This window comes from Thunnus maccoyii, chromosome 11 (assembly GCF_910596095.1).
Source record: "Thunnus maccoyii chromosome 11, fThuMac1.1, whole genome shotgun sequence".
Taxonomy (NCBI): Eukaryota; Metazoa; Chordata; class Actinopteri; order Scombriformes; family Scombridae; genus Thunnus; species Thunnus maccoyii.
Window position 1 is genome coordinate 5,123,274 of NC_056543.1, and position 12,244 is coordinate 5,135,517.

Below are 12,244 nucleotides of genomic sequence, written 5' to 3' on the forward strand. Positions count from 1 at the left end.
ATATTTACACTTTTTGATGCAGGATTTTCCTCTCAGCTCTTTGTGAAAGCTTAAATATTACTGGAGGTCTATTGTTCTTCATTTCTGGGTATGCTAGCATCGTGTCTTTTAATAGAATAAAAGTGTTGCTAAGGAAACGCAGCAGACATTATCAGCTGTATTCATGGACTCGTACACTAACATTAAAGCTGTATACGTCATGTTGTTGACTCTAACTAGATATTTATACTGACGAATCAAGTAACACTGTCGGATGACAGCGACAACAACAACAACAGCATCAGCGCTTGAGGTGTTTATTTCCCATCACACTGCCACATGTTTGGATGATTGGCTTGTGAGTGTTGTTTGATGAAAATCTGTCATTTCATTATAGACACCTGCTGTCAGGCGAGAGAGCAGCGTTCAAAGTGTTCTGTTTGTTCCAATCTAGTCAAACGGTGCATATAAACATCCTCTTTACAAGCTCAAAAGAAGGGAAAAATAAAGCGAAATACAGATTTATCTGCTATAAACGTCTCATTCTTCTCTTCACATACTGCATCCCTTCAGCTCTCGTCAGCGAGAGACAGACAAGCATTCAGATGAGAAACATTCAGATCTGCAGACAAAAGTGGAAAAAACTGTAGAAAGAGATGAAGACAGAAATAGAGACCAGCAGAGGCAGGAGCTGGAGTTCCCACTAAGATAATGTTTGGAAGAAATGTGACTCACGATCAATACTGCAAAAACATCTCAGCCAGCGTCACTCAATCCTCCTTATAATTATTAAATCCTAAAATGTCTTTAAAATACGTCTTCTCAACAACATCCAGCACATACTGATGTAGATTTAAGCCCAGTAAGCACATGTCTTTGTTTTTATACTTTAACTTGTACAAATCAACCAGGATCAGTTTCATAAAGATATTTTATACCCAGAATTCATAGTAAAAAAAGTTTCTGTACTTCAGATAGTGAAGAACTACACAGCTTTGTGCAACAGATGAATTTACATGTCTATTAAGTGTTTAAAGATTTTAAATGTACACAAAGACGTACAGTACATATACTGAGCTATACATTAATTTAAAGTAAACAAACAAACATCTGTGCAGACAGGAAACTAAAAGCTACAAAAGTCTCTTCTAAAAGCTGAGGACACAATAAACAGAATTATATTCTATAAGTCTGACAATAAGATCAATCTGAGCCACAGTTGAAGTCTACGTTCATGAAACTGGCTCCAGTTCTTGAAAAAACATTTTTCAACGTACAGAAGGTTTGAGAGGTTTGTGTAAGATCTGTTTGATCTGACAAGACAGAAAGTTGTTTACATCCACGATCGCACACTTAAGCCTGATCACCTTCTCACCACTAAGTATCTGTACCAACTCGTACAGATATTCAATACTGTTGGCACAGATAACCTCAGCCTGTGTCCTGGCAGAGGGGGCCCCTGCTACAGCGGTCCCTTATAGAGCCCCTCAAAGACTCCCTTTAACCCTCCACAGTCACATGGACAGAGGGGCTGTTTGCCCATTTTCACTTGGCAGAGAGCGAGAGGAAGACAATCACATCATTCAGAGAGTTGGCTGCAGTTTATACTGGTGTCTCATCTCTCTTCATCCCTCTCTATCTATCCCCCCCCCACCCCCCCTTTAAACTCAAAGCATCTCCTGATCATCCAAAATAACTCCAGAGATACATTACACTTCATATTTATGCTACTGAGATGATGAATACATGTATTAAAGCACCTCCCTCTGTTGGCACACTCTGATGGTATTAAATGGTATTCTATGTTTTTGTTATTGATACCAAACGCCGTTGCTCTTCAAAAACTATTACAAACAAATCAATGAGTCACACCGTTGCTCTGAGTGACAAGTTTATTCATTACAATGAACACACACACACACACACACACACACACTGTAGTTTATTTTAACTAAATCCCACATACGCCTAAACTTGCATGAACATAAACTCGCTATAAAGCTCCGTAAAGCCGAGGAGAGCTGCAGAGTCGCTGATCATTCTCTGTAGGTCATCTGATACATCGTTATTCTGAAAAATATTGATTATTTAATAGTTTACACGGCTGAAAATAGTCCCAAATAAATGCACAATTTCCTCCTGTTTGAGTAACGTTTGCTAATAACCACAGTTAACAGCTGTTGTAGGAATATTATTAAAAATGAAACTGCATATCTGTAAACTACTTTTTAAAGATTTACATCTTCAGTAAGGAACAAATGGGCTTTGTTGACAATATAAAAAAATACAAAAGCACCAGGCTTATCCTTTAATATCCAGTACATGGATTTGTTTGGATACATGTGTAGTTTCAGGATAATTTTGATCATTAAAACGCAACTTTGACACTCAAAAAAGACACTAAAAGTGTAATCAGAGTATCTAAAGTGGGAACCTGAGCCTGTTCTTGAGTAATTAACCCTCCTGTTGTCGTCGGGTCAAATTTGACCCGTTTTTAAATGTCTTAATATCAGAAATGTGGATTTCTTTCATCTAATTGCCTGAAAATCACATGTATGACCACACACTTTGCAAGTAAAAGTAAAGATCAGTACTTTCATTGAATTTTGGGTGTTTTATTAAAATTTAAACAATCTGTGGATTTTTGTCCTCCCCAGTCAAAATTGACCCGGGAGGACAAAAGTTGCATGATCGACGGGAAGACAACAGGAGGGTTAAAAACATGAAAAATGTTTCAACACACACCAGGATGCTACACTAAAATACAACAGTGACTAACGAGTTCCAATCTATGAACAACATCTTAACCCCTAAAACCTATTTAATGATATACTGTATGTACATATATCAATAAGAAATAATGAGGCAGCTGCACAAAATACCTGAACCTTCTGATTTCCAAGTATTCACTCTTAAAAAATAAAATATGTATGCAACACATACACACAGTTTAAAAAACACCAAATATAGAAAAGGTTTTTCTGTGCTGAGCCAGAACCTCCTCCACACTGTGCAGCAGCCAATAGCAGCAGATACACAAACACGAACACACACACACACACACACACACACACACACACACACACACCCACACTTAAAATCCATACACGAAGAAGAAAACACGTTAAGCTCTTTGCAAAGCTGTGCAGCATGTGTGTGTGTGAGAGAGAGATGATCAAAGGACTTCCTTATAATAAGCATTCCTTCTTCTCCTGCATTCATCCTTCCTTTCTCCTGCTACCCCGCTGGTGTTAACTGTTTCCTACATGGTGCGATACTTTATAGCAGATGCACACTTGCACACACGCACTTGTGTCACCCAAAATCCATGAGACTAGCAGGTCTAGCTGACACATGAATTTAACTTTGAGAGTCTAATAATAATCCTGGTAATAAAGTTTCACCTTCACAGCTGCTTTTATAGATTTATAGATGGATCCAGATGTGATATGACATGAAAAAACATCAGCAAACAGTGATTCTTATCATTTTTATTGACTTGCCTACCTGACTACCGTTAAATCATTTCAGCGCAGAGGTTCATGGGAGGTTTTATACGAGTTTATCTGCAAAAATGATCTATAAATATTTAAACTCACTGACATGACGGTGCTAAAGGTGACCGATGCAGATCTGCTCTGCTTTCAGTTTGATGCTCATCACAGCAGAACGCTGAGAAAAAGACAGTCTTGCAGCGTCTGCAGCGTTTATGTAACAGCAAAGCACCAGACACTGAGGACGCTGAAGGCAGCACACACACACACACACACGCACACACACACACACAGTCTGAGGGATTCAGCCAATTACAAAGAAGTTCTCTGATTGCGTTGAAGATGCTGAGAACTCATTGGCTGATGTGGCTGAAAACAATCCACCCACGTTCACAGTTTTAAGATGAAGATGCTGGCTGACTGTCTCCTCTGTGGTTATAAATACTGACTTTATTCCAAACTTTGCTTTGCATTATGCATTGATCTGCTTTAAATGGACCCAGACTGACCCGTCCACCATCGACACCTGACAGCACTGACAGTCCCACTTCAAAAAGAAGTCAGTTTAAGTAATCAGTACTCCGTTATTTAAGAGAAGCGACTAAATTAAACTTTTCAGAGCAAGGTGAGTTATCTCTGTTGTTGGTGGCCGAGCTGTTGATCGAGAGTGAGAGGAGGAGGAGGAGGAGGAGGAGGAGGAGGAGGATGTTACTGTAATATGACTGGATGCCATCTTTAGTGGAGCATTGTGCTTTACATGCCAGAGAACAAGCCACCGCTGAGCAGCCTCTCAAACACGCAGCGCTGATGAAACAAAGCTGCAACGATCAGTCGATCCACAGAAAATTAAATGGCAAATATTTTGATAATTGATTGTTTTGAGTCTTTTTTTAAAGCTTCTTAAATGTGAATATTTTCTGGTTTCTTTAGTCCTTTATGACAATAAACTGAATATATTTGGGTTGTGGACTGTTGGTCGAGACAAAACAAGACATTTTTTGTTGCATCTTTGGGCTTTGGGGAAACAATGATCGACATTTTTCACCATTTTCTGACATTTCAAAGATCAAATGACAGATAGATTAATTGAGAAAATAATCAACAGATTAATAGACTGTGAAAATAATGGCTAGTTGCAGCCTTCATGAAGTACTGCTGTGTGCAAAAAAAACAAAAAGTGTTCATCCGTGTTGGGAAGATTCTTTGTAGTCAATGAAGAAGATGAAAATCCAGAATGCAACAGTTTCATTTCCTTGTTCCTTGTTTAAAAACCTCACTGCTGCTCTGGGAGCCTAATTGGACGAAATAAAATAAGAATTCTTTGACTCTGCTTACACAAACTTCACAGAAGTACATTTCTAAAAAGACAATTTTTGCTTATTTACTTAGTCAGCAGGATATTTGATATGATATTATTTCATGCACTCAATAAGAGCATCAAAATATAACTAAATGAATGCCATTTTAACTTCATATGACAGTTTTGGAGGCAAATATTTCAACATGACTGAACGACAAGTAATCCAAAATGAACCAGATTACATGAATGAAGGGGGGGGATTGAATGGGTTACATAATAAGTTGAAATAGACAGTGAATGATAACAGTTTACATACTGACAGTAACTCTCTCAGCTCTCATCATCTTGGCGAGCGCCAGACCGAGATGAAAAAAAAAAAAATGTTGGGACGCTTTAGGCGAGCTGTCGAACGAGGCGCTGAGAGGAGACTGAAGGCACGACTGTTTTCACAGCGCAGAGATAAACAAGAGGCATGAGATGTAACATTTCACCGCTCCGCAGGAAAGAATACTGCTGCAATACAGCAAAAAACAACCAGCATTTACTGAATCCGCTCGAGAGCGATAGAGTTTCCGATGACTTGAGGCATCACTGAGAAAGTACAGTAGCTGCTTTCTTGTTCACTGACAACCACAGTTTGATTCTCTAACAGGACTGAGTTGGTTTGCAGCAGAAAAAAAATGCAAATGGTGCAAAAAAATTCATCCCTCAACATGCACAAAACAAACATGCAACCGATACGTAGATGCATGCCGTTCAAATCTGCATCACACATGTGTGATCTAAGCTTAGCGAAGAGGAAACCCTTTCTATTTCCAGTCTTACCTTCTCCTGCTGTCATGGTGCAAAGCCGCCCTGAACGCTGAAGCTAGAGAGAGGAATGCTACTACACAGCTGACAGCTCAGTTCACTCTCTCTCTCTCTCTCTCTCTCTGGTCTCTGCCCTATATCTCTCACCCACTGTTCACCTCTCAGTGGTGCTACAGAAATGGCTGCTTTGTTTTGCTCACCATCCATCCCTCCCTCCCTTCCTCCCTCGCTTCTATCTATCCCTCTACAATCTCTCTGCTCTCCTCCCCTCCTTCCCTTCCCTTCCCTATCCCTCCTCGCCTGTGTGACAACACCACAGCAAAGCCACTGCCTCCATCTTTCTCTCATAAGTATGTCTGTACAAATATTACAACTGTGAAGATGAGACTAGACAGAATTTAGAAGGTTTGTTTCTTACTGAAACTATCACAATTAAAGCTCCTAGCAATTTTTATTTCAGATAGTATGCACATATAGCTGTCCAAATACATTTGGCCATATAGTGTAACATTCAACTCTAACTCTGGTTTAGCTCTCTCTTGGCTTAAGTCCTGCTTTTCTGAAAGAACACAGTGTGTCTGCTATAATAATATTACATGTAAATTCTCTGATGTTAAATATGGAGTACCTCAGGGCTCCGTTCTTGGCCCTCTGCTTCACCTCTCGGCCAAATTATACATAGTCAGGGAAATAAATTTCCGTTGCTACGCAGATGATACTCAGCTGTATGTGCCTATATGATCGTACTTAAATTACTAAATTAGAAGCTTGCTTGGCTGCTGTGAAAAATTGGATGTCGCTAAATTTCCTGCTTCTAAATTTGGATAAAACTGAGATGCTGGTTGTTGGCCCTGCTAGACAGACAGACACCAGTTTCATCTTGACAACTGTTTGATTTCACAAAGTGTGGCAGCCAAGAATCTCGGTGTTACGTTTGATCCCAGCCTCTCTTTGATAAGCACATCAAAGAAATCACACAAACACTGCCTTTTCCCCACTTATGTACAGCTAAAATTCAGTCTTCCCTGTCCATGGCTGACACAGAGACTATTACATGCATTTATTTCATTCAGACTTGATTACTGTAATGTTCTCTTCTCAGGTCTGCCACATGCTAGAACTAAAAGTTGGTTCAAAATGCTGCAGCTATCTTAACTAAAACAAGAAAATTTGACCATATTACACCAATTCCAGCCTCCCTTCATTGTGCTTCTGCTGAGTTATAAAATCCTAAATATACCTGTCTGAGCTCCTTAAACCTTATATTCCATCTTGAGCTCTCCGCTCTCAGAATGCAGGGCTCCTGTGTGAAAACAAAGTTAAAAAGAAGTCAGCAGAGCCTTTTCCTATCGAGCCCCGTTCCTATGGAATAACCTCCCTGCTGACATCAGACAATCCGAATCTGTTGAGTCCTTTAAATCTAAACTTAAAACTCATCTTTTTCCCTTAACTTACAATTAGTTGAGTGCTTAATGGACTTGTACTGCAAAGTGGATTGGTTTCTATCTCAGTGAATTTACTAAGCACTGTCCTGCTGACGAGATCATTGATTATTGCAACTGTTCTGATAACCTTCTGATTGTTTGTTCCACGAGCGAGCACGTGAGCGTCCGAGCTGTGTTTCCCTCTCTCTCTCTCTCTCTTATCTCTCTATTTTCTCCTCTTGTTCTCTCAGGCATCTCTTGCTGGGACCCATCCTGGGACTGCTCTGCTTCCCTGGCAGTCGGTGCCATTTCCTGAGGTTCTGGATCCGGTTCCCCATCCTGCAGGAGTTCAGCCTCACTTCAAGTCTCTCTCTCTCTCTGAGTGTTTTATCTTTCTCTCTTTCTCCTGTGTGAATAATATCTTTTCTTGTCTCTTCTCCTGTGTATGTAAATGGTGCGATGTGAATCTCTCCTGTGTGCATGCGTAGTCTCTCCTCCTCCCAGGTCGGTCTCCATGGTGACGAAGGTCACGTGGCTCAGGTGCTATTCTGTTCTGGTGGCACCTGGAAGCTACTGCTCTGCGTCCTCTTCATCACATTCTTCATGTATTTATTATAAATCCATTATAATTTTGTTATCCTGTTCAATGCTGTACTCTGTAATTTGTAATATTGTGTTCACACAACATCTGCTGCACATCTGTCCGTCCTGGGAGAGGGATCCTCCTCTGTTGCTCTTCTAGAGGTTTCTTCCTTTTTTTTTCCTCTGTTAAAGGGTTTTTTTAGGGAGTTTGTCCTGGCTATACAAATAAAATTGACTTGACTTGGCTTGACTTCACTTAACAGCATAATCCCTCCTTCACCAGTACTCATATGTCTCTACTGTACACTGTCAAACTTTAGCACAGTTAATCTGAAGGCCTGTTTAACAGCGCAGCTCATTCTCTGTCCACATTAACACCAGACGTTCTTCTCAGCTCTGAGGCAAATGGATTCAAATTAAAACGAGTCGTCATCTGCTGTCGTAAAGTCAATTTGAGTGCCACTGAGAGGCCTGTGAGGAGCCAAGTGGCTGATCATGATGAATAGATGAATATGATGTCAGACTGTTTAATAACTGCTGGAATGAGTCATGTTTGTATGCTCCTCTTTCCAAATAAACAAGAAATAAACAATAAACAGCAACTCTGCACAGGACAAAATGAAAACAAGCAGAGATTACTGACAGCGACTAAACAGCAAAAACATCCATCTTTATTCATTAGGACTCATATTCGACAACATTTTAATTTTTTCTAAAAATGTTGCCTGATGAGAGAGTCGGCTCTTATCTCCTACACAGTAAAACAGGATTTCTCAAGAAATAATAGTCAATAGCATGAAATAAAGCGTGATTAACAAACTTTCATGTCTTATACAATCTATAAGACAATATTGGATTTGTGTTGTAAGACTTTCTGCTTTACTCGGATTATGTAAAAAAAAAAAAGAATTCTTTGAACCCGAAGCTTTTTCAATCTCTTTATTTACTGGATTTTACCAGTCACAACATGTCTTAGCCTGACATGCCATATAATATTGTTACTTTCTCAATAAGGTGAGCTACTCAGAAATGCCATCAGGTTGAGAGTTATACTCTACATGTTTTAAAACAGTTTTTATTTATTTTTAATTTTATGTAATTTGAAATAGTTTTGTGTTTTTTGCCTGGATGTCCACAGACAAACAGATACGTGATCATTTAAAGGATGTTGTCACTGTTATTCTTTTGACTTTTATTAGGGATAACACAATACTAAGTTTTGGAACTGCTGTTCCCATAATGCCTTTGGGGATAAAGGCAGGAGGTAACGTTGCCATGGAGTCAGTGTGAGACTCACCTGAGCTCCGTCTCTTTAGCTGATATTCGTTAACATTCTGCCAAATGCCAGATGCATCATGTAGTCATGCTGAATGAACTAATAGTAGTTATAAATGTACAGACAACTGTCACTGGATTAATAAACACTGAGGAAAACTCAAAAAAGGGAAGATTTATGAGGAGCAACTTTTTATAAATTGATTTTAAAGTGGATTGATGGATATTTATCTGAGATATTTATAGCTGTGAAAAGAGCAAGCCAGGCTGAACCTTACAGGACATGTATCATGTCTTTGTGTTCAGGTTTGACTGAGTTAGGGCTTTGAGAAGAAGGAAAGGCTTAAAGGGGAACTCCAGTTATTTAGTTGTGAACTTGCATCAAAGTTGGAGGACGATCGGTGCAGCAGAGGTCAAGATATTCCAACTTTAAACCTCTAATAGGAGTCCAAAAATGCTGGATCCTACAATTCCCATAATGCAATCTGATAGCATCTTTTGTTAGACCCTTCCTGCCTGATGAATACCCACATGTTTTTTTTTTAAGGGTTATTCTCTTTTCTTAAGAAAGCTCCCATAGAGAGAAAACATTATGCATATTTCTTCACAAAGTTAACTAACCTTCATGTGTAAAATCTGCGGCGTGTTCAGGTCCGCTGTAAATCAAAGTATGATACTAAAATAAACTACGGATAAAAATAGCAGGGAGCTGCGTGACAGGTTTTTTTTTAACGGAGGTGCAGTATGAGCCAGCAGAAAAATCCTATTTACATAAAAACTCAATTCAGCTGAAATTAGCTAGTGTATTGGTTTGGTTCAGTTCAAAACTTCATCCTCAGCTGTGACACATTATGATCAGATGACTGAGTATTTGGGAGCCTCCAGTGCACAGACATTTAACATCTGTCAGCTTTACCGTCCCTGAACAGCAAGCTGACCTGTGTCACAGTTGTGTTTCTCTATGTTGTGCATGAACGGCGTGATTAATTAAGTTGTCTTGGCTGTTGAAATCCATATGAGAATTGTTGTGGAGTGGTAGCCAGCAGGGGAAGTTACAGATTGTCTTTAAATGCTGAGTCCTGTCTAACTGTTTTCTCTTGGCCTCAGTGGATAAGTAAGTTGATATAGAAACATAGATCTATCCTATGTTGAAGTTTTATTATTTTGTCTCTTCAGTTTTGTCTATTTTAAACACACTCCTACAGATTAGAGCGACGCTACTGACAGTCTTGTTTTGGTCTCTGGCTCCACAGAGGGAAATTTGAAAGCTACAGTGGATGCCCACCTCCTGTGGAGAAAACTCATCCCCTCTAGCCCCAGGCCGTCCGTCTGGCCCGCAACCCCCCTCCTTTCTTCCTAAACATAGCAATACACACACGCACACACACATACGCAAGATGGAAAATACAGTCTTAAAGGAGCTGACATACCCAGATGGAGCGTGAGGGGAAAAACGAGTGAGTGCTGGCAGAGAGACGAACAAATGTCTGGATGAAGAAGGCTATGTACATCATGTCATACTGTGAGTACAAAAGCCCTGATATTCACAGTAAATCTGCCCATCCTCATCTCTTTTTCCCCACTAGTAACTAGTCTGAGCACTGAGGTTATAAAAACATTCTTACAACCTCTTTCCTATCCTAATATATGACTTCAGACCAACAGCAATGCTCTTGTTGATGAATATATGTCAAATATCATAAATCAACAGGCCATCTGGATGCCACAGAAGAAACAAAAGGTGATAGTTGAAGTCAGAAGCAAACAGAAGCTGGAGCAGCGAGTTGAACTAATAATGTCACATAGGAGGAATACTGACCTGAGCCAGAGGATGAGATCATGTTCCCCGATCTTTGGACTTCATCGAATTTGCTGAAGATTACATTCAACCTATAAGAGGAAACAGGGGACAAGAAATAATCAGAAAAAGTGTGAGAAATATGTAGAGAAGGTACACAATAAGAGAACAAAAAAGGAAAGGGAAGTAAAACCAAAGTGACAACAGGCAACAGTAGCAGAGAGTGACGGGCAGCAAGAAGGACTCTGGACCGGCGTGATTTCTGAGGTGAGAAGTTCTCCATCTGCTCGGTGTAGCAGAGATGGCAAAGACCAAAACTGCCACACTGAGAGGCCAGAGAGAGAGAGAGAGGCGATGGTGGAACGCAGAGACATATGGTCCAGTGTCAAAAAGGACAGAGACGACACAAAAGAACAAGGGAAAGGTCTGGAAATGTTGAGATGTGATTAAAAAAGAGACAGCTTGTCCAGACGGTTTTGAAATCCTGGCAGCCTGTACAAAGTAATCAACCTTCAAACCACGGAGATGACTTATAGATCAGGTTTAGATCACAGTCAAATATATCAAATAAAGAGCATTAAACCTTAGAAACCCTATACTCATAGAAAACTGTACACACCCTGACTCTATCTAGACAACTTTAAAAGATAAAAATATTAACTATTACATTATAAAACTAGATTTGTTATGGTTAGTCACTCAGTTATTTTCAAAGCAAAGATCATGATGCATTTACACACTGTGGGCTGAGTATTATAAATGTTTTGGAGGCATAACTGAGTCTGAATCATCTGCTAAAGAGAAATCCTTTCAACGACAGCAAATTGATCACCGTTTGAGCTCTAAAATTTTGCAGGAGTCAAAAATGAAATTACAGTTTTATTGTTGTCCAGGCAAGCTGAGGTAGTGAGATAATGTGGATGACATGAAAAGGTGAAACAGAAACACCGTCGGCTCAGTAACTATTTCTGATCTTAGCTGAGAAGACAGCTGCTGTGATTGCATGGACCACTTTTCGTTTCTTCAGAATGTAATGCATGTTAAGTAAAATTATAGGATGATGTGGCTTTTTCAAATACTCCACTATAAGAAAAAAATCACAAAAAACTGAACTAAACTAAAGAAATGTAGCCGTCCTATGAACATAAAGAAGCAAATGTGGATCTAAACATACACTCTGTGATTAGCACCACTGTTTATATGATGTGTTGATCTGCACACAACACCAGTACACACCAGTAATCCTACATGAAGAACTGCGTGTGTTAAAGGTCCGACATGATGGCATTAAATTACACGAAGAGACAGATGAAGGTTGAACAGCATAAAGAGATTTAAAGCTGCGTCCCAACTCTATACTACATACTAACTGTACACAGTATATATTACATACTAATCTTTCCAGTGAACAAGAAATCAACATATTTAACTGTTTTATAGTGACAGGAAATAATGTAATACATGCTCAGTTAAAGGTAAACAAACTGCAACTTGAGAGGGACAATGCCAATTAAATTTAACAGAACTGATGTTAGCATTCATAACTTATTTTACTGTGATGTTTTTACTGTTTCTACTTTGC

The 12,244-nt window shown here is 39.4% G+C and overlaps 1 protein-coding gene across 12 annotated transcripts in view; it reads right to left on the reverse strand.

Annotated features, from left to right (window-relative positions):
- Positions 1-12,244, reverse strand: part of clasp1a (cytoplasmic linker associated protein 1a) — a 93,320-nt gene that overhangs the window by 44,009 nt on the left and 37,067 nt on the right. For all 12 annotated transcript variants that reach the window (XM_042425810.1, XM_042425811.1, XM_042425809.1 and 9 more), the window contains exon 8: positions 10,684-10,754. In XM_042425810.1, coding sequence (XP_042281744.1) covers positions 10,684-10,754 — 71 coding nt within the window. The remainder of the gene's footprint in view (positions 1-10,683; positions 10,755-12,244) is intronic.